This window comes from Haliaeetus leucocephalus, unplaced genomic scaffold (assembly GCF_000737465.1).
Source record: "Haliaeetus leucocephalus isolate CR32 unplaced genomic scaffold, Haliaeetus_leucocephalus-4.0 Scaffold848, whole genome shotgun sequence".
Lineage (NCBI taxonomy): Eukaryota > Metazoa > Chordata > Aves > Accipitriformes > Accipitridae > Haliaeetus > Haliaeetus leucocephalus.
The window spans coordinates 14,403,412-14,426,543 of NW_010973284.1; the positions used below are offsets into that span (position 1 = coordinate 14,403,412).

Sequence of the window (23,132 nt, forward strand, 5' to 3'; positions counted from 1 at the left end):
CCAAGGGGAAAAAGAGTTTGGGGGGGGGGGGGAAGAAACGACAAACAGCTTTAATGTCATGCTTTGGAGTTTATTTGTTTTATCATTTCTCTTAACATCTAGTCATATGACACAGCTTAAGCTCATGGAAGAATTGCTTTTTAAGCAAGCTACACAGCAACACCCTAAAATTTACTCATCATACAGAAGTAACTCCACCAATTTCAGTTACATATGCTTTAAAAAGCATTACAAGAAGAGTAGTCTAAGATTTTGTGAAATACAACAACACACCCCTTATTTCCACACTAAAAACACAGATGCTATTTATAAAAAGTAATTGAGGAGGACTATAGGAGACGGGTCCTTCTAATGAAATAACTGTAGTGGTCTTAGCTGTATTAGAAGAGATGTGTTAAATGTTTCATTAAAGAAGAATCCTTGTGTCCTTACAAAGACTAATTTTTTTGTTTCTTTCAGAATCAGGTCAATATAGTACCGGATTAGTCATGAATGTATAGAACTTCTCTCCATCTTCTTCCTCCTAATCAAATCCAGGTAATTTTTGTTGTTGTTTTACTACTTAACAACTGCACATCTGACTGTTTATTTTCAGAAAAATGTGCTTTTCTGAAGTGGTGCCAAATGCCATGGGCCCACCACCAAAACATAGGAAGCTCCACCTACCTCTGTTCAGTTAATTTCATTTTAAACAGGCCAAGTCCATTAGTTGGACACTCTCCCAGCCTGACCATTCCACCCACTGTCATATGTCAATGTTACCACAGCAATGGATGAGGACTTCCTCTCCGAGCTGTTCACAGCTGATTTATGGTGAAACAGCAGTCTTAGGAAGCAGAACTCAGGAGTGCAGATGCAAAAAGGGGTTGCAGTATTTTCTGTTTAAATGAGCTGCCACTGAGATGCTTCTGTCACCTGCTTTCAACCGGTAGTGATTAATCTTCTGACAGATATTGTGTCATGGAACTAGGATCCATGGTCTCCTATTTTGGCTCAGCTGTACCTCAAAATATGCATATATGAAAAAACTAAAAAAGCAGTAGAATCATTGCATTTACAACTTATCTTTTAAAACTTTTACTTTGTTACCAGCTGTTCAAGGAGTTCCACAATTCACAAATTCAGAGGAATGTGTGTCCTCGCTGTACAAGCTTCTAAAAACTACAAACACAGGTAGGTGCTACAGATGACAAGTAACTGGTCTAACTCATCACCTTCACCAGCCAGGCCTGAAAATACCAGCAGTAAAAACTACGTGCAAAATAGAACTCTCTCATCCAAAGTGTTCTCTTAGAAAATACTCTGACATAACTTTTAAGTGATAATAACAAAGGAAAATATTTACAGCAGCAGTATGAGAACACTGAGGTATCAGTTGCACATCACCAGTTTTTGTGTTCTTGAACATGAATTGCCTTCAAAGGAACTTACATGCTTGATTGCATGAATAATAAGCAGAATTACTTTTCAATGGAAGCTTCACTTTTTCCCCTCCGTGGTAACTAACTGGTTACCTTTCACCTGTAACATCTTCAAAGATTGAGACACACTTCTGATGTTAAGACTGACTTTTTTTTTCACTGGTTATCTCTTTATCTCACTGCTAAATTATAGTCATCACCAAAAAATGCCTGTGGACCTATAATAAACATCACCACTCGTTCAGTTAAGATTTGTGTACAAAACTCATTAAAGTCACGGATGATATTCATGAGTTTTCATCTCCCTTGGGGTGTCTATCATCTGTTACCATCACAGTTTCCCTTTCAGTGTCATCCAAAAGGAGACTCACGCTTCCATCTATTCTGCCATTAGAAGTTTCATTAACGTTAACAAGACGCATCAGCAATTGGAGGTCTTTGAAGCTTACCATTCAGATTGCTTCTTGAACTGACATGGAAGTGAGAAAAAGCACTGAATAGCCATTTCATTTTCTACATGCTAGGAGATTTAAAATGCATTAAAACCGTAGAGGTTTTGACAGAATCCAAACTGTGCCTCTAACAAGAATTTTACACCAACCTCTGCTAAGCCAGTGTGGCAGTTGAAGAAAAACAAGCTGGTCTTTACCATTTCATTTAGACCATTTTTTACCACACTGATCTCTAAACAGGCTGAATTCTTGGTCAAGAACTATCAAGTATTTCCTTAAGCAGTCAGTAATTTACACTGATTGCTTATACTGAACACTTATATTGGATTATGCATTCTTCTGTCCTCAGTTGTTCATCTGTAGGGTATAGCATACTGTGCTCTCATCACTTACCTGCTCACCCTGTGGCCCTCGCAGTCCCAGATAACCCTTAAGACCCTACAGGTAGAGAAACAGATATGTGATAAATACAGTTAAACACACAAAATGGACCTTTTTTCCCTACTCCAATCTCCCTTTATCAAGAACAAAATTATCCAAACTTGTTTGCCTGCAGCATTAGTATGGTTTACATTTAGCAACTCATATGAAAGCTGAGTTAGAAGAGTAAGAAATCTTCATGGCAGTTCAGACAATTTCAAGATATCAGCATGCTTAAAGACAGTTCCAGATTTGTAGTCTTTTCAACAAATGAGTACATGGGATGCTGTCACCAGTTATTGCTGAAACTGAAGAACTGCATTTGCTACGGTGCATTTCCCCGTTCCAAATCCTTATCATGATGTCGTTTTTGAACAAGGCAGTTCAGAGGAGGGGTATAAGTAGAGGGTCATCCCAGACTATTCTAGGACACTCTCAAGACAGACAGACCTTCCAGGATACATGATATCTCTTTTTAAAATTAACATAGAACAAATTCCAGCCCTTATATTATGGAATTTATATTGGTAAAGAGAATAGCCTGTTCCTCATCCCAGAAATGGTGCTGGAATCATGAAGCTGTCAAACTTTACTCCCTGTGCATTGACCATTTCATGCATATTTTAACACTTAAAGAAAAAAAGAATTAAAAATAGAGCTGGAACCTCCCATCTGCATTGGTACACATGAAAGGGGAATCTTCTTGGATGTCTTTATGCTGTACTAAACATACCCAGACAAGCTGGCCTAAAAAGGAGGCTTAACAGTTGCATGATTGATGCAGAAGCCAAGTGTCTGGTCTCCACATCCCTTGCAAGAGGTATTGGGAATACGGAAGTTCCAAAAGCTGCAGCTTGAAAGAGAAAGACCAAAACAATCCTTATTCTGGACAGAAATCTATCATAAAATTGGCCTCAAAGACATTGACTGAGTAGCAGGCGTGTCTTGGCTGATGTCAAACATCTGGCTGCCTTGCAGCATGATAGTCATTAGTCAGTAGGGACTTGAGACCCACTGTAACAAGAAGGAATTCTGCAACTGATTTCACCAGATCAGGTATCCGAAAGTTTTGGAACAGCTTCTGTGTGACCACAAGAGTATTTCTGCATGAAATTAATTTTATTATCATATACAAAATTAAAAGATGGAATGATTTGGCTTAGTGATAATTTTAGACAATAGAAGAGAATGACATCTGTAAGGCTTCAGAATTTGCAATTTTGCTATTATAGGCTTGCTTGAAGAATCTTGATCCAAAAGAGATGTACTCATTAAGAAACCCAAAGGCCTCATTTTCTCAAAACCCAACACAGCAGGTGTGTCCTTTCATTTTGCTAATCACACAGAGTACATTGCCAGTTTGCAAAATTAGAATGTATTCTGGGTTCAATGTTCTCCCACAGCTTAAGTCTAAATAATTTATATATGTTATCTTGCATCTAAGGAAGCAGGTCTGCATTGCTGTCAGGGAAAAAAAAAATAAATCTGTAGCACAGGTAGCCAGGAGCTGATCTTGGACAAACCAGTTAATATGAAATATCCCAATTTACTATATTAATGCATGCCTAAACCCAAATTTTTTACTGAATTGCTAAAGCAGAACTAAACATGCCAGCATAAGCTGATAACTCATCTTTAGGTTTCAAAATGTGCCTCAGAAAGCCATATAGTTTTACAGTCCCAGCCCACTCTGTATTTCATGCGTTTTATCCTCTCCTATGCTTAAATGATCAACTAAAGTAGGTGTTGCTAGAAGAGATCTTTCAGTAGTTTATTATTTCTGTACAAGGAGGAAAGGAAAGCAAACGCTGCTATACACAGAAACGCTCAAAAAGAAATTTATCATGATTTAGTTTCAAAGTGGGTCAGTTTAGCTGATGAACACCTGCATGGACAGTCTCAAAAGAAGGCACACAAGGAACTGTGAGATGAAGAAGGAGGACTGATACTGGTGTGCATGTTTCTACACAATAGCACCTTACTTCTGCCGGAGGAAAACTGCTCTGAACTCATATTTTAGAGTAGCATGCCCATATTCTTATTCAGAGTTAATATGGCCTTAATTTATTAAAACTCACTTAATACTGATTGGGAATGAAGCTAAACCATGCTAAAATTAATATAATTCCAAAGTGAGAGTTTTGACATAAGGGTTTCCTTTCCTGTGACTTAGCTAATCCTCTTAAAATTCTTAGTTTTTTATTAGTTTGGGTTGTATTCTTGAGCTTACCCTTGTAAATTAAGACCAAGCTTGCTCTGAGCTAAGATGAAAGTAAACAAGAAGAATACAAGTTCACATGCACTGGTTTGCAAAATGCAGTATCTCCCAATTTCTAATGCAGATGAACGCTCTGATTTAAAAGCTCAGTGTGGAAGAGAAAGGTCTGACACTTCCAACTACAGCAATACAGCCTTCGAGCACATTTCAAAAACACAGCAAGTTGCAAGAATACTTTGGTCTGCATGAGAGAAAAATCTTTACTGCCAACTAATATGGCTCAGAAAAGACTTCATAGCAAGTTTAAATGTCTGACTTCTACGATATGCCTAGCACAGGGGGACTCAGACTGATTGAAGTCTGTATATAGAAAATGTAGATGTTAAATCATAACAGCAAGGACTGTTCAAGCCAAGTCTTTCCATCTTACTGGTGCCCATTGTGCTTTATTAGAATTTCTATGCATTTGTTATTAAAATACATCTGGCATAATACCGGCAACTTTGCTAGAAAGCCAAGAAGTTTCTGTAACCTCTAAAAATCAGTAGGTGAGTTGTTATACCTAATGCTACAACCGTCAGCTACAGAGAGATACTAGTCTTTCAAAAGTGCAGGAAGAAAAAATTTCTGGGCATGGAGTAAGTCTAGCATATAAACTGATTGCTATGCACTGTCACATGAGCCTTTGCAATGCTTCCTTATCAGCTCCATGTTCTCACCACATGGCATCTAGTTTTGAAAAATTTCATCAGCAAACAGTTTTTGTGTTTTGGTTTTTTTCTTCATAGCTCCATTCTATCTTGTTTGCTGATGTTTATTAACACAGCTAAGATTTTACCTAGCATCTCTTAGCCCGAATATCCTAAGGAATGGAAATATCACTAAAAAAAAACAGCATACATTTAGAAGATGGACCTTTTCTCCATCTAATTCAGTAGAGGAATTTCTGTCACAGACTTGAGGTTTCCTTCCACTCAAGGAAAATTGCACTCTCTAGGAGAAGCAGTGGGAGACGCTTGGTAGCATAATGTTGACATTGCCACAGCTACTGCTTTGAAATTTATCTATCTGCCTCACCCCTTACAGGATGCAAAAGTAAAGACAAAAGGAAATATGAAACCCTCTCAGGTTGCAACCAAGTTTTTTCCTTCAGTGTATCTTACCATATTATACTTTAGTATGTGAATTTTATCAGCATTTTATAGATGCAGAATCCCGTGATTTACTGTTACACACATATTAAGGAATAACACTAGCCCAAAAATGGTAGCCAAACTTTAAAAACATCTTTTCCAATGTCATTGTGAAGTACCTGCAACCACACGGGCACTGCAGTCATTCTCATGTACTGCCATGATACCAGGCAAGTTACTGCCCAGGAGTACTGTCCTATGGCTGACAATCTACCCCCCAGTACTCTGGCTAGCAGAGGTAAGTCTGTACAGTGAAGTAGGCCCTTTTTGGGGAGAGGGGGAAGGAGGGAGCTTCCGCTCCGTGAGGTCTCTGGACTGATATAAGGAAAGTTTTGAGTGCTGATTTAAAGATGGTCCTGTCAAGACAGCTCCAGATATGAGATCAGGCAGCTGCTCTGGAAACAGCACTCTCCTCAAACTAACCCTCATCTCCTGCCATTGCTTTTCTGCTTCAAAAGATGCCTGAAAAACAGGCCTTTAAACACTTCATAAACATGCAATTTTCTGTTCTTAAGCTAGAAGAAATTTGGAGCCCTACCCCAAGCAAAACTTGGCTTTTTATAGTGTGCGTTACAGGCATGAGAAATATGTCATATTTTATATGCAACCACAAGGACACATACTCCAGCACATGGCATGTAATGAAAAATAAAGTCAATCACAATAATCTGTTCCCAGAGTCCTGATTATTAACATACATTTGTTTTACTATCTTATTAAAAAACCTGTCGTTTCTCAGCTTTATAAAAAGAAGCACGTCATTTTATAGTTCTAATCCAAAACAGTAGTTTACTAGTGCTGTTCTATTGTATTGAGGGCTTCAAAATCTTCTTTTGGGGGGGGTGGGGGGGTGGGGTGTAAAATGAATCTTTCCAAGAAACTCTCCTAACACAGTCTCAGATATTCAGAAAAACAGAACCAAAAGCACATGAATTATGGCTTCTCAAAGTCATTCTTGTCAAAAAAAGTGAAAATAACATGCACACTTGCCTCAAACTTCCACAACACATGTTTTTGTATAAGGACCAAATAATGTTGCACAGAAGTTCAGAACCAGGCAAATTCTGGTTAGAAAACTTGTTAAACGCAGTTTCCTCCACAGTCACCCTGGAATGGGGCAATCACATGCAGTGGAGGGCAGCTAGCATTGCAGCATTCCCTCCACTTCAGCTCTCCAAAGCCACAGCTCCAGCTAATGGGAAATGGATGACGAATTCCATAAAGAAAACCCCCTCAAATTTCTAGGTCTTTATCAGGAAAACACTGACAAAAGTCAATATGACAAAAAGTAATTGCCATGATATGAACATAGATTTGTATTACACTATTAAAAATACCTGGAAGAAGATTACAGTTTTTATTCACTATCAAATAACTCACTGTTTAGAAACTACTCAGTTAACACAAGCTGACTGTCAAAATCAAATAGAATTTGGGACACTATTAACTCATATGTAGGATTTTTTTATCTTCCTTTTTACCTGGATGAGAAAGAATATTGGAAATACGCTATTTATTAAATATTATAGCAATTGCCCAGTAGTACCGGGGTACAAAACAAAAATGGAGGTATTTGATTTTTCTGCAGTTTTTTCCTGTAGCTGGTTTACTTCACAGCTACTTGTGCTCGCATTCCTTTGAAAATAATTTCTGGAGATAACAATGAGCTAACAGCGTGTTTACGTATTTACATATATTGAAAAGATCAATAAAGATCAATTATTTAAAACATAATAAATTTGGGCTTGTCATTAAAAAAAACTAAGCGTGAAATACTTTTAACTGTTTACAGGTGTAGTGCTGTTCAAAAGCTGGTATTCTTACAATCTGGGTCAGACAGAAGTTATCTTAAACATGGTTCTAGTTAGTGTCTGATGTGTACAACATGGCAACAGAGTAAAATTTCCAGTGATGAACTAAGCACGATTCTCCAGAGTCTCTAACCCTCAGATAAGGAGTGAATTCTTGCGGCAGGAAGAGAGCATGATGGCCATAAGATTTTAATTTCCTTGCCCCCAAATGTCAGTCTCATAATCCAGAACAAGCGACATCTGCTTCCCATGTAAAAAGCTTTAAAACAATAACTACTTTGTTTTCAGAGCAAAACTATAAACCTGATGAAATAAGAAAGCACAATATTTGGGGAATCTCAAGGTGGCCCAAGATCAGCAGTGACAAAAATTATCGGTGTTCAGGCTTGTACATTAACTCTCAACAGAGGGGCTGCAAATTCTTGTCACAGCTATACATTTTCTCAGTTCACAGAACTGTGGGCCACATGTTTGGCAAAATAAATTTCCACACTCCTCCTGGTGCTAATTCAGTGTTAGCTTCCTTTTCTGGTCACATTTTTACTATGTTTTGGTCAATTCTAGAAATGAATGACTAGATTTAAAAAAAGGCAGTCATACACTTTAAGATAAAGACAATGTTAAATGAAGCCATCTTAAAACATAACATTGAGCATAAACTTTGTTGCAATGCCATTTTTCTTTAGTTTCAATAGCAGGCATGCATTTAATTAATATTCCTTCTCTATATATCAAAACTTAAGGCCAAAAATCGCAGGGCCTACCTTACTAACAATTCATTCCATCCTTTCGATGGACACTTTACAGCTGACTTCAGTGTTACATACTAATTCAAAATTCTGCTGTGATATCTGTTGTCCCTATTTTTCTATTACGATTGCAACACCAAACTATCTTCTGCAAAGACAGCATTTAATAGTACTTTCCCCCCAGCTTTCTTGCTGATTTTTGCCACCTCACCAGTTTGTCACCATCTGACTAATCAGAACAGCCTACTGGACCTATGTCAGGTGACCTCTCCTTCCACATAAACTATATTCACTCCCTCAGTCTTCTGTGCTCATTTTCGTAAGGTTGTCTCATTTCCTCTATCGACATCCTTCATGTTCTCTTCCCAAAACTACCTGTCTGCCTTATGCTTTCCTGTATACATAGGACTCCCATGATTTGGATATATTACTTAAATGCAGTATATGGCACCTGACATTTCTCATAGTAAAAAAACAGCACGTTATGTAGCATCCAAAATTGGAATTTATTTCACCTGAGCTCTAATTTAGCAATTCTGACACACACTTGGAAAAAAGCAAGTAATTCAGTGCAGAAATACTGAGCACATGACCCCATGGAGCTTCTTCTATACTACAAAATACACAATATAGGAAAAGAAATGAAAAAACTATTACTGAAAATTGAATACAACTGATTTAAAAATGGCTGTTATCTTGCAGGCAAGCCTATCTTCCCTAGCACCTATTCTGTTCGAGCAGGGGCACGCCATGCCTTTTGAAGAACACCAATCTAAGCAGCCATGATTTACGTTCTGTTGCGATGATCTCATTTAATTTAGTTGCAAGGGAAGGTTTTGCACTGTTGGCCCTGGAGCCTGACACAGTAAACAGTCACAGTACCAACAGCAGGCCTAAAGCCCTTCTATCGCATCTCAACCACCAGACATCCATCTGATGGCCACTGATTTGAGCCAGGGAGGTTTACATGAAAATGGAAACAGAATCTTACCTTCTGGCCTTTGATCCCAGGTGGGCCTGGAAAGCCTATGGGCCCTGGATCACCCTGTACAACAGAAACATCCAGAATCACTGTGTTTCACTGGAACATGACACAGGCCTATAAACATGTAGGACTTCATATCTTCTCTGCATTCTTGGACATTTGGTTTGAAGAAGTAGCTGATGTTGTTTTATCAGGCATAGTTTTGGGGGGGAGGGTTTTGAGAAAGAAAATTGAAAAGGCAACGGTTCTTCAGTTGCAGCCACCTGGTGCAATGCGCATGCTCCTGCATCATACAACATGGCCAAATCAGGGCTGGAACAGACTTAGTTCACAACCTCACAACATTTACTTTTGGCCAACATAAATGGGAATGAAGAAGCTATACAATTCTTGAGGTAACCCTTCCCTCAGAAGTGAGTGGTTTCACCTCAAATTAAGATATATATTGAACTATTACAGTTTATTGTTTGTGTAACTGTTATGCCAACAATCCTCAACCAGAATCAGGACACCATTATGGTATGTGCTGCATAAAACATAGCATAAACATAATCTGTGTAAAAGACAAAATGAAAAATGCATATTGAAAAGGTGTTATGGTGGCATATGGCTATTCTCATTCAAGTTCTTTAAACTTTGCAACTACGTGATGGCACATGTGAATGAGAATTAGAGTATCTCAAATGCTAGGGAGATGGAAAAAGATACATTATTTTAGGGTTGTTGCCGATGGGGGAGGAGGGAAGGTTGTTCCAGTTCTCTTTTCCTTGCTCAGGACTGACAGTGAGGAGACTCACTCTTTCAGGATTAGTGCCCAAATTCAAATTTAATGAGTCAAGGAACAGATCCTGGAAGTGAGTTAGCATCAAAGTAAATTCAAGTCCATTACTTAGGCTGAGCAAATTTGACTTCAGTGAAAAATTAAGAACCCCAAATAGTGAGAACTATAAAAATGCATATAAATCCCATATTTTTGGATTATAGATGCATTCCACATATGTTTAGGTGTAGGTCATACATATAAATGGGTGGGCTTTAGACTGTTCTGTGGCAGCCTGGACTTGTGCCAAACAATATACCTTGAGTTTCAGATAGACGTGTATGGTTCACAGCACTATGATTAGACTGCCAAAAGCAAAAGCTGGTTAGATTAAAATAATGTTGCAATTTCTACAAAACTGCCCTTCAATTTCTTATCAGTGCATCAACAGACACATTTCTGAATTTTGCTCAGCAGCCATTTAACACTGAAAATATATATTTGTGAATTTTAGGGTTTGACAGAATGTATGTATTAAAATGAAAGTTATTTTATGTACACACCAGCAGTTAGTAAACAATAGTTATTTGCTAATGCTTGCTTCATTATGGAGAGTGGTCCTGGACTCCTACAGTGTTTTCTACTTAGCACAAATGTTCCACAATTGAAGAACTAACAAATGCTCTTAAAACTTAGCATAAATAAAAGCTATTCTAAAAGATATAGCATAGGCTAACACATAAGAATGCAAACATGCAATTACCTTTTCAGTATTATCACACTGATTTTAAATTTTCATACATAGTCACTAGATTTGCAATCTAAAAATGAAATAATCACAAGCTTTCAAGTCCACAATTTCTATGAGGAACCATTTAAAATAATTATACTCAAATATTTTGGGCAGAGAGAGCAACCACTAGTTTGGCTAAAGTGGCTTAGGAGGAACTAGCAGGAAAAGCCTCTGAAGTGAAACGACAAATGTTAGCATCAAGAGTCTGTTAAAAAACGTGGTTAAATACAATATGACATGCAATAATGTGTGTGCACTTGTCATCACTGAATTTTGTGTGTCTTGCACAACTTACTGGACTAATGCAAGGTACTAAAGAAAACTGGAATCTGTACTTTGTTATATCAGTGTGAACAGAATTGAAATTCATTTGTTCTAGAAGTCCTTACCTTTTAATTTTTTTTAATGTTATTTTTACAAATTAAATCAAATATCTAGTTTAAATTTCAGCTTTGAATATGATTTTTTTATTTGTCTTTGGTTCATTACATCACCTGTATCTGCACTGGTCAGTCTCACATAATTAAGTGTCAAAATATACCAGTGTCACAGTAAATACAAAGCATTGTGCTGTTCTAACTCGTCTGAATGTTAAACAAGACTTCAACAAAAGAATGGAACAGACAAAACATTTTTCTGTAATTAATAAATTATTACCTTTTCTCCATGTTTTGCCTGTCCTGGAGAGAATCCTGGGTCTCCTTTAGGGCCCTGTTGCAGACAAATTAAGCTCATTAATATAATCAGGGAAGAGAGTTTTTAATGATATATGTGGAGACAAGTATTTTCAACTGTTACAGCAGGAGAAGGGAGAATGTTCATATAAAATGCACTTGTTATTACAGATTTTTCTTCTCATAACTTTTTCAATAAAGAACTACAACAAAACATAATAGTGTGAGTTCACATCAAAATGAGATTTACACTTTCCAAATGTCATAATGTCACAAAAACTTTTGATAAGCAGATTTTATTGGTAAACCCGAGCAGGATTACAGCAGACACCACAGCTGAAATGCTCTCTCCCCATGCCTCTACCACTTCAGGACACCACCTATTCCCCAAACACTGTGCAAGATTATCGGGCTGTGTTACTGCATTGATTATAATCTTGTCCAAGCTTCCTCAGCTCAGTACCTGCCCCACGCCGCACAGACTGGGAAGGACAGAGCTGTAAACAGGCAAAGGCCTCTGTTTAATTACAAATTACTTCCTAGCAGATGAAACAGCTCATCATTCTCGGCCAGGAGTTACCATCCGCATCCAAGACGAGGCTGCGGAGAGGGGAAGGGTCTGCCACACCAATCTCTCCTATTTCAAATCACCGCTGCCAGAGCCGGCAGCCACACGAGGCGCCAGGCTCCGCAGGCAGACGTGCACGGAGGCCCGGGGCTGGTCAGGCCAGCCGGGCCTGGCAGCGGGCCCTGCAGAGCTATCAGCTTACAGGCAGCTCTGCCACCACAAACCCCGCAGAGTCAAATTCACTGTCCTTAAAACTGGAGTCACCAGCAAATGGCACCTCCTGAGACAGCGCTGGGTGAACTGCTTCACGATGACTGAGCAGCCACTCGGGGAGTTCCCGGAGCCATAGGTTGAAACCACACTCATGCACTAATAACTGAAAATACACTAATTGAAGAGGAAATGGGGAACCCCCTGGTCTAATTCATACTAAAAGCTGCATGCAAAAGGCACTGTAACATTTAATTGAGCTGTTCATATAAATGGCACAGGCTACAATGGTGCTCTTGATTTGAAAGCTGTAGAGTAACACTGGGCGTTCGTTACTCATAAGCATCAAGATCTACTCTCTTCTCACTCAAAAATACATTTTACATAGCCAAGGAAATAAAAGTTACTATTAAAATTATGCCATAGCAGTGCTAGATTAAAGATGGTATGCGCCCTTCATCGAAAGGGAGCTGAAGTTGGGAAAAACATTTGCTGGCACAATCCTTCTCTCAGGGGCAACGCTGGATGCTCAGAGGGACATACAAAACAAGCAGCATGCGCCTCCCTGATGGTCAGCCATTTTACATCTGTGAGATCCAGGGCCTTCACTTGAAATGCTAACAGGCCTGACCCTCCTCTTGCGTATGGCACTGCGATCCAGGGTGATCCTTTCCTCTGCGGTTAAGATTTGTACATGTGAGGCCACTTGAGTAACTAAACTTGTTGAATACTAAAAGACTGGAAATACAACAAAATGAATCTGTTGTATTAAATTGATGTGTCAGGTCACAGAGAACACAGTTCTTCAGCATGGCAGGAGTTATCAAGAGTATCTTCCAGCTGATTTACATTTTGGAAGGTAAATAATTATATTCCTTGAACATCTCCAAACTGTCTTCCTGCTTCCATTTTCCAACATGGGCATATTGGACTAAGAGTTGTAATAAAATTGTGATCAGCTCTCCACTAGTTAAAACACAGGCCATCTGATAACTCACCCATTGCCTTTCCTTTCCCTTATAAGCACAAATAATTCCCCATAATTTTTAATCTAAAAAACAAACAGCCATTGTCATGCACAGCCTTCAGTTGCGGATTAACAACATGTTACCACAGGTCAAGATGTGAAGATAAAATAAAGCACTTCATTATTTAATCTATATAACATTACAGTGTAGTTAGAATAGTGCCAGAATCCACAAACTAGATTTTCTTAACTAATCCATTTTTTCAGAGAGCCAGGAACACAGCCAAACCTCATGAATATTTTTAAATGACTTTAAAAACACATATAAACTTTTTATCAGGAATTAAATGCAGAGGACATCAGCTATCAGTTGGAACTGCTAGCACACGCTCAGGGCTGGGTACTATACAGTAAGGGTATTAGCTAATGTCCCATGCTTCAAAAGTAAGTGCATAAAGGATGCTTCAGCACAGGAGGGAAAAAATGCATGTATCTAAAAGGCAGAATAAAATTCTGCATTAATTTACTGCCAGAAAATTGTTGCAACTTGTCTGCAATGTTTTAAGATCAAACAAAAGTGTGTTTTGTTTCAGCTTACATAGTCAGTGTGGGTCAACTGGATCTTCATAGTCAAAACTTGGTGAGCACCTGGCTAATTTTTATTTTTAAAAAAGTGTTTCAGAAGATACTTGTATTGAAAGGATAATTTATAGTCTAACAAAAATGAAAGAGATCACTAAGCACCTAGTAATATCTACATATATGTATTTTTCATATATTTATAAAATATATATAGGTACATGCACACATATACAATTCCTTTTATTCTTAAAATCATGGAGACAGCTACAGAACTGATCAGAATTATGATCCAGTGGAGGGGGAAAATACATTATAAAACAAATCCTAGAAGTAATTCGTTACAATTATTTTCCTAGCAATATATTCTATTAGTCAGCATAAATATGGTAAAAATTAATTGTGACTCTCTAAGTTTAACTGTTCCTATAGAACTACATAATAACTAAAGCACACACAGACAAAAAAATAGAGTCACTTGGTTTTACAGTGTTTGACACTGAAAGCTTTATTAAATTTCTTTTTATGTCCTCAAGCAGTTTTTAACGCCTGTCATGACCTGTCAGATTCCTGCCATTAGGAATCGCACTAATACAAATCATGGTTGCTGTTGTTTTTTTCCTAACATATCTATCAAATTGTTCAAACTAAATATGAGTTGAAGGCATTCTGCAACTGCACAAATCTGTCAAATCTATTTAAAGGGCCTATGTTACAGAAATTTGAAGGGTTTTATTTGAGCTTCCAGTCTCATATTATGTCTTTGATTTTAAATATCACATCCATAAATCTTCAGAAAATTATTCTAGCATATTAATAAAGTGATGTCTGAAATATTAGAATATTTAAATATCAAAGGTTAGACATTGACAAAAAAAGAGGAATTAATAGAGCACAACAGTCTATTTTTCTCCCCCCCCCCCCTTTTTTTTTAAAGCAATTAAATGTTTATTTTCACTTAAGTTCCAGTTTATCAAAGAGGCTGAGCTGATTTACAGGAACTCTTTTGGGAAGCACAGACTACTTGCATGGATAACAGTTTCCGAGTCACCATTCTTCACACACAGGGGTTTTTCCCCTGAATAAACTGCTATTTTGTTTTGATTTGAAGTTCAATTTGATTGATTACATTTAATTAAAACACGTTTATAGTAACAGTCTCCATCTGTAAACTGAATAAGGCCAATTGCTCCTATTATAGGAAACAGTTCTGGGGCTTCCAAAAAGTCATTAAGAATTTTATGTATTTACATGGCAAAATGGATAAATTAACTCACCTTTGGACCCGGCAATCCTGGCAAACCTGGATTACCATGTGGTCCTGGAATACCCTATAAAAAAAACCAGAACCAAAAATGAGTGGGATTATTCAGTATTCCACTGAACAAGTGTGAACAGTTTGCAGAGAGTCATTTTACTGCATCATTGTTGCTTTTAGAAGCACTGATTAGGATTTTCAAAGGATTTTCAAGAAAAAAAAATGCACATCTTCCTAAAAAATTGAAAGTGAAGCTGAGTACTTCCCTTTCTTTTAAACATCTCAGTTTCTGTTGTCCTCCCAAATAATTCTTAACAGGTATTTGGCACACAGTCACTGCAATATTGCTCTCCAGCTACAAAACTTGGAGGCATGGGATAAAATCAGAAAAACCACATTCTGTGGTATCCAGCTATACACTGCAAAGAGAAGGAACTGGATCAGTTCTCGCTGGCTTAAAGGATGACTCAAAGCAATGTATTTTACCTTCTCGAAACAAATCATGGACAAAAACCCTTCACCAACATGATTCTCCCACAGCCAGTGTAGAAAATCAGCTTGTTACTAAAAGAGTTGGACTTAAACCATTCCAGGAACAGAACAGGCTATCAGTACTATCTTTATCTTCCAGGATAAGTATCTATTCCTGCAATATGCTCAACAATCCTCACTCCTTGACAAACTGCACATTAGGGAAAACACTTGTTGCAATGGCTGTCAGCAGCTATTCATCTTCCAAACACTGAAGGACCAAACTGGTGAAAACCTATCCCTGGTAAGTTGGCAACAAAGCTTTTGTTGAATTCACTAAATCCAAAATTCCACCCAAACAATTAATGCAAATACCAAAAATAATATGAATCCTTTTCAGCTTTCTCATATATTCAGTGGCCTAACAACAGATAAACTCAGTGTGTGTGTCCCTCACATGAGACTGAATTTACTGGTTATACCTTGCAGTAACACTGAAAGCTGTATCTGTTAAGTGCTCTCTCTCACTAATGACAATGTTGACATAGCTCCACAGAAGTGCTAATCCCATGTGCTATTTAAGAGATCAATGTGCACACTGGCAACTTTGGAGGGGCTCTCAAGGATTTAGGAGAAAGGAAACAAATAGAAAGTGCCGATATAGCTGCAGTGCTGAAGTGGCTCTTAGCTTTTGCTCCTTGCGATGTTATTATCTTGGGGCATAGTACTGCAACACAGAGATGCAAAAGCGTCCTCATGAAATGCGAGGTATCAGAGGAAATTTGTCTGATCACTGACTAAATTCCAAAAATGCTGAAATTTCATTATTGAGAAACTCAGAACAAGCCAAGACACTTAGAAAGTCTTAACTGTCAGATGTGGACTTCTCTACCATAGAATTACAGAGATCAAAATCAGTTTTTAATGGAAATCTCTAACCATTAATCAGGCATTGATACCATGCCCAAAGTGTGCAACCCATGTGAATCTCTGTCAGGATCAGGTTTGGACACACACCTGAGAGACCCTGAAGGCGGCCCAGGCAATGCAGCTCTGCACTCTGCTGCTTCCCTTCAACACCTGAAGTCACATTTTAGGATCACAAATGGCAGTTCACGTGAAGGAAGACAGAAGTCACAGGGCAAACTGGTAGATGTGGACATGAACTTTGCATCAACAAGTTTTTATGTGCTTTTTGGCTCAAAAAACTCATCTATCATACCGTGTATCTTTACTAGCTGTACTTGCTTGAATTTATCAGTGTTGCACAAATTAAAGAGCACTGACGTTTCAAAAACATTTATTTCTCTTATCAAATAGTTTTATAGACTTTCTTGGCCCATATAAATGTGTATTTTAAACTCAGAACTACTGGTAAATATTCATCTCAGCCTTTTCCATACTTTACCAGACATGCTACTGTAAGCTGTCTCTTCACATTGGAATGCGTGTCCTACTCAATAATTAATCCAGAAAACTCACACGGTAGAGCACTGTGCTCTTAAGTACTCTATACCTGTAAAAAAGACCTGCAGGAAAAAAAACCCAAACAAACAACAACTGAGCAAGAGAGATCTCACTGACAGGCATGGCTTTAAACATATGGGCAGCCTCCTCTAAACCAAAGACAGGCTCCCAATTGTGAGGATCTGCTTGAGTATGTGGGATCCTGCCTCTGATGCCAGATGTATCCTCAACAGAGGCACTACGCAACATAGAAAGCCAAGTTGTTAGAATTGTCAGCTCTTACGTAGGAGGATAATTTGAAAAAAGGATCCAAGAAGTCAGGAAGATATAGCTTTGAAGGAATATTTTTCATTTTATACTTTTAAATGTGTCTCGTCCACTCCCTTGCCTCCAACTGCTCTAAAGCATCAGTTTGGTTTTCAGCCCCTTTGACCAGTGCACTTTCCTACTCAGTCAGACCAAGTTCTGAAAGCCAGCAAAGCACAGGATGTTCAACACATTATTGAGCAGCAGCTTGTTTAAATGTTCCTCAAAGGCTGAGTCAAAACTCCTCCCACACATCTGCTGAGCCTTCATATAAACTACGCCCTTATCTCCCACTTGTGATTTGCCTAGATAAGTACACTCCAGCCATTACCACTTACATACCCAAATACCATGGCCCAAAATCATATACACAAATCCTCACCTGTTCCCTCTAGCTGCCCTTCTCCTAAAACCCCCCAAATCAACTATGACGTCAGGGACTCCTCAAGCATTTTTTTTGTACACAATTGTGCAAACACAGATTTACCCTCTTTTGCCCTGTCAACTAGTCCTTGCAGCGGCACAGGCTTCCCCCTTGCTCTCAGCAGCTGGGGCACAGGTTTCTGCTCACTGTGGCAAAGCCTGTGCTCTGTCCCCTGGCACAGGGCAAGGCTGCTGTCCCTGCTCATGTTGGGGTGCACTCAGTCACACAAAATAAATCAATGTTTGCTACTGTAGCTCATGTCTCGGGCAAATTACCCAGATATCTATCACCCCTTTTATCAAGCTGCTGTAACACAAGAGACTAAAACAGATTTTGGGGAGTGGGTTTTTTTTTTTTCTCCCTCTGTCTTGCAGTGGTTAATTTTGTATCCACCGCCTGCTCCTCTGTGGCAGTGACATGCATTGCTCACTCCCCCTCATTCCAAAAACAAATTAACATGACCTTAGATTGCAGCAGATGGGAGCAGCATGTAAAAACTAAAAGTTAATATTGCGAGCAGCAAAAGCTAGGTACAAATGAAACAATGCTCTGTGTATGCACCCATACATGGAATTATCTATGCTGGAGGCTCACAGCAGAAAAAAACAACCAAAAAACAACCAACCTGTTTGCTTTGCCTTACTTTAATCTATCTGCCAAATGTTAAGAATCATACACTTTCATAATCACCACGCATATGAATAAAGTTGAGAAAAACAAAACGATGCAAACTCCAGTTTGATTATTGCCAACCTGCCTAGAGCTACAGAACAACATAGCCGTTTTACTCACCCGAGGACCTCTCTTTCCTGATGGACCAGGTAAACCTGGAGGACCTGGAGGACCCTGGTGATAGAAAATGAAAACTATTGAGGCTAAAACCTGATACAAGGACAGTATCACAAGTCTGAATCAGACCAGTTCTAACTGATGACTTTCTGCTCATGCAGACCTTCTCAACTTGAAAACCAATTCCCAAACTACAAGCACGTGTGTTTTTAATCTGGCTCTAAATCAGATTTCTGTTTAGAAACTATCTTATGTCAGAGGAATTGGAGCTTACAATCTAGATAGTAATTTCTACTTAAGTGTATTTGTATTAAAGGAAGAAGAGATCAATTCAAGAATTAGAAACAAGCAAGTGCAGTGTATTTCAAAACAAAGAATAGAGAATAATTAAGCCTTTTGAATAAGCATGCTGGCATGCCAAACACATTTTAGAAAAGTCAGGAGTAACTGAAAAAATGAGATACTACCTCGCAGAAAAGACAGACATGAAACAGAAGAAAATAAATGTGGACAAATGGTTGTTCAGTTTCCTATTACAAGCTTCTGATAAGAATAACTGGTAGCATGTTTGTCCTTGTATATAATGAATATCATTCTCTTTAAAGAAAATGCAGATTTTTTTTAAATGCTAGCATATAACCAGATGTATCTTTTGCAAATAAATCAGATTATTAGTCACTATAAGAATATTAGATAGCATACCACCCTCTGTATATCTAGTTGTTTTGACCATAGAAACCTTTCCTTCTCTGTATGTGATTGCTTCACATACAGGATCTACTTCATTGTACTTAAATACGAATGAGAGATCTAGACTAAAATCTGCACTGATTTATAATATTTCATCTATCATGAGTCCTAAGGAGGCATGGGCTAGTCTTAAGGGTGAATTCAGCTGCATCCAAATGTCAGCGCGGGAAGTCCCAGCTTTAAAAGAAACCAAGTACTCCCACCACAAGAAAAGATGGGCATCAAGAAAGTCAGACCTCATGAAGGAGGTCAGTCGATGATAGATAGCACTCCTATGTTCTGTATATACTACAGCCTCTCAGCTGAGGCACTAGGCAAAACACTGAGTATCATACTGCCCATCACCAAACAACACTGCTGAAAGCTGGCAGGGATACCAGGGAAATCAGAAGGGCAACTACAGTGGCTGAAATGGCCAACTCGCAGGCTTTGCGAAAAAGAGAGGGGAGCGAGGGGGGAGCAAGGGAAGGAAAAAAAAGACAAACACCCTTTGGGGTTTTATCAGCAACCAATGAATCATTAAGACAAAAGTTGCATTTTTAAAAACCTAAAGTTTTGTGGAAGTGCTATTTCTTTTTCCTTGGAAAGATAACTTCACTAGCACAGAAGACAGTGCTGATTACGAACTTTAGGCATTGTCAAGCCAATTATATTCATTTGGCCAAAATACAGACCACTTTGGACAATTTTGGGAAAAATGTTCTGAGGAAAAAAAAAAGATTTTCCTCTCCAATTAATCATTATAATCTTAGGAGTCTAACTGTAGTGCAACTGCCTGGCTATAGTTGGGAATATTTGTATGTCAATACATACTGCATTAAGTCATGCTGAAACCCATACCCTGCGCTTCCCTCTCTGTGTAATTTAGAAGACAAATCTGTGTAACAGTCCTGGTCTTTAGGTCAAACTGTAACTTGTCATACTTTTATCATGGGAGGCTCACTATTCACCCTGATTGCATAAATGCACACTAGCATCCTCATATTTTTCTAAAGTAAAAAGACCCTGTGTTTATTAACAAAAAAAAAAAATGTGGCTGACACATGGAAAGCTCTTGACCTGGCATTCTTGTCCAGGTCTAAAAACGTACCTGAAGCAGCACAGAGCACTCCTACGCTGCCACTGCTGAAGCAGTATGCTTTCTAATATGTCCTCTCAACTTCTACGTTCAGAGATGCACTTTGCTTAGAAAATTATCCTGGGACTACAAGGGGAAACATATTATAGTTTTTATTAAGTAAAATCATTGCAACTAGTGTGCATTCTTTTGTGATTTGTGGTACAAAGTTCTTCTATATCCCTGTTTCAGATGCTTTCTACATTTCCTTAAAAATACGTTAATAGCCAAACCCCAATTTTCCTAGTAGAAATCTTAATGAGTATTTATTAAAATCCCTGATCTTTGCTGCTGATTTATTGAATGAGGGCAGTGAGAACATTTTTCCCTATGTGACTTTTTAATTTTTTTTAAATAGTACCCGTTTCCTTTGGAATAATAATTAAAAAAAAAACCCCCCAAAAAAACCCACAAAACAAGAAACCAAAACCCCCAAACTCCCCTCACTTTGATTACACTAATTCATAAGTAATTATCTCTCAATATAAAAAACACAAAAAGAAGAAAATACGACCAAGCCCTCAGCAACCCCTAAAAGAAGCAATAAAATATATTTTGAACTATGCAGCCAGAGATGAATAATGCTTTCTCAAGCTTTCTAAAACAAAGTCAACCACTGTAGATGAAGTCTCTGGTAAACAGTAATAAGCAATTAGCACCAGCAATCCAGGTGTTTGATTGAAGTTTTAACAAGGACTCTCCTGAACCAGTGTATGTTACTCCTTAACCTCCAGCTCAGACTCCTCCCTGCAACTCAAGCAACAGCACTGCTGACAGCAGACTTAGACATGCAAATCTTCCTGAAAACGTTTTTCCAACTAGTTGTAAGAAGTTAGTCCACTCTATGTACTTCTTCAACCTGTGAAAGCAACTACAACTTCAAACCAGCATGACTGTTTTCATACTAGCTAGGAACCTTTTATGCCTCTTAAGCATCCATGTAAGCCACAGAATTCAACATCTGAGAGTGAGCCAATCTCCTTAAACCAAGGAATTAGTCATTTGTTTGAATAGCTCTTCCTCCAACTACTGGAAACAGTAATTAAACAAACCTGAAGCAATTAAAAGTGTTAATGTGTTTTTTTTGCATTTCACATTTTAACCACCACCAAAAAACCCCCAGTGACTTTGTATAAATATTACTGACGCAAATTTAAAATTTATTTATTTAGTAAGATCAGTTTGCTCAAAAGAGATCATAGGTACCTTAAGAAAGGTACCACAACTTATTGTCCTTGGAATTGTAAAAAATTTATTTAGCTATTGAAGGGAGAAGCTCAAGTTCCAAATAATTATGGCTTAATCCTGAAATAATAAAAGTAGATGTTACTCTTCCAGAAATTTCCACCACCTTTCAAATGGTCATTGGGATGAATGTAATGGTGAACGTTCACAGACATTTTCTAGGATACTGAAGCCCTTTTATGGATGCATGTGTTTTAAACTTGCCCTATGCCAGAGGTAATGGAAGCATTTCAATTACATACAAGAAGCCACTAAGATTTCAGATGCACAGCTGTAAATGCTGCATGAAGTAGTTAAACCTTCTGCACAGGCATATGCTGATCCTGTTGCCATTCAATACCTAAATCATATTCACTAAAGTTTCTCTTGCAAAACAACTATGAAGTTTCTCTTTAAAAGATGTTTGACTACACCCCAACCACTCAACCTCAGCTCACCTCAAACACTTTTAAAAGACTAAGTTAAAGAAACATAATGCTTGATCCATCAAATACCTAAGGCAGGTAGTCCTTCAGTAAAACAAAAAAACCATGAACCTTTCTGCACACCATCACCAAAATACCTGACATACAGCAGGGAAGTAAACAGAAACATCAGGCTCCAAACCTAGTCTAAAACACTCTCCATGAAAGGAAATTCCACTTCTAACATTGCTAATATAACTTCTTCTGTTGTGCAGGTATCACTCTGATTAGCTATGTTTTCTTTATGTCCCACCTAAAATTTTGTATCTTGCCACACCTTCTATGAAGTATTAACTCACCCTTTGCAGAACTGCAACATTTGTCCCTTACTTTACTAAACACTCTTTTGTTTTAACCTTTGCTCAGAATCATATTTTCTATAACTGCGCCACTGTTACTGTAACCTTCTGCAATCCTTCCAGTCTGTCTACATCCTTTTCAAAGCTCATCATCCAAAACTGAGGACACTTCTTCAAACTGCAGCCTCAGCATACCCAAACCAGTAGAAAAATAGCCTGTCTCTGATAGTTGCCACTCCTCGTAATGTATCAAGCATCACAGTGGCAAGATGCGTTTATTCTCTAGTGCACTACAACATCACTCTATCACCCTCATCTGACTGCCTAACCAATCACTGCCCCATCCTCTATTTTACTTTTATTTTCTGTACTATTTTACTAAGTTTCATCCCATCAGTTTTAGACCACCTGGAATTTGTCCACCTTTTTAAAGCATATTACCTCATACAGATACCAATTTAATTTTGCGCAACAAGGATCCTACCAAACATGAATGTCCACCTATTTTTTCTTCTTGCTTCATTTGCATTTCACTGGAAACGATAGAAAACCACACACTTCTCTTTCCAAATACCCTAGAGCAGGCAATCATTTGTGTATGATTAACCTCCTTTCCTTACAGCTGTGGAAGTCTTTTTTTTTCCGTCAAGAATTCCTACAACAGCCAAAGCAATGTCATCAACATCAGGGGATATATATGGCTTTGGTTTATGGTTTAAGGCTTTTCAATATTGTTGCGCAG

At 38.2% G+C, this 23,132-nt stretch overlaps 1 protein-coding gene across 1 annotated transcript in view; it reads right to left on the reverse strand.

Moving 5' to 3' along the window:
• COL24A1 (collagen, type XXIV, alpha 1) overlaps positions 1-23,132 on the reverse strand; it is a 147,775-nt gene that overhangs the window by 109,804 nt on the left and 14,839 nt on the right. Inside the window, exons 4-8 of the mRNA XM_010582747.1 lie at positions 18,519-18,572; positions 15,078-15,131; positions 11,460-11,513; positions 9,256-9,309; positions 2,267-2,311 (exon numbers count right to left, since the gene is read on the reverse strand). Coding sequence (XP_010581049.1) covers positions 2,267-2,311; positions 9,256-9,309; positions 11,460-11,513; positions 15,078-15,131; positions 18,519-18,572 — 261 coding nt within the window. The remainder of the gene's footprint in view (positions 1-2,266; positions 2,312-9,255; positions 9,310-11,459; positions 11,514-15,077; positions 15,132-18,518; positions 18,573-23,132) is intronic.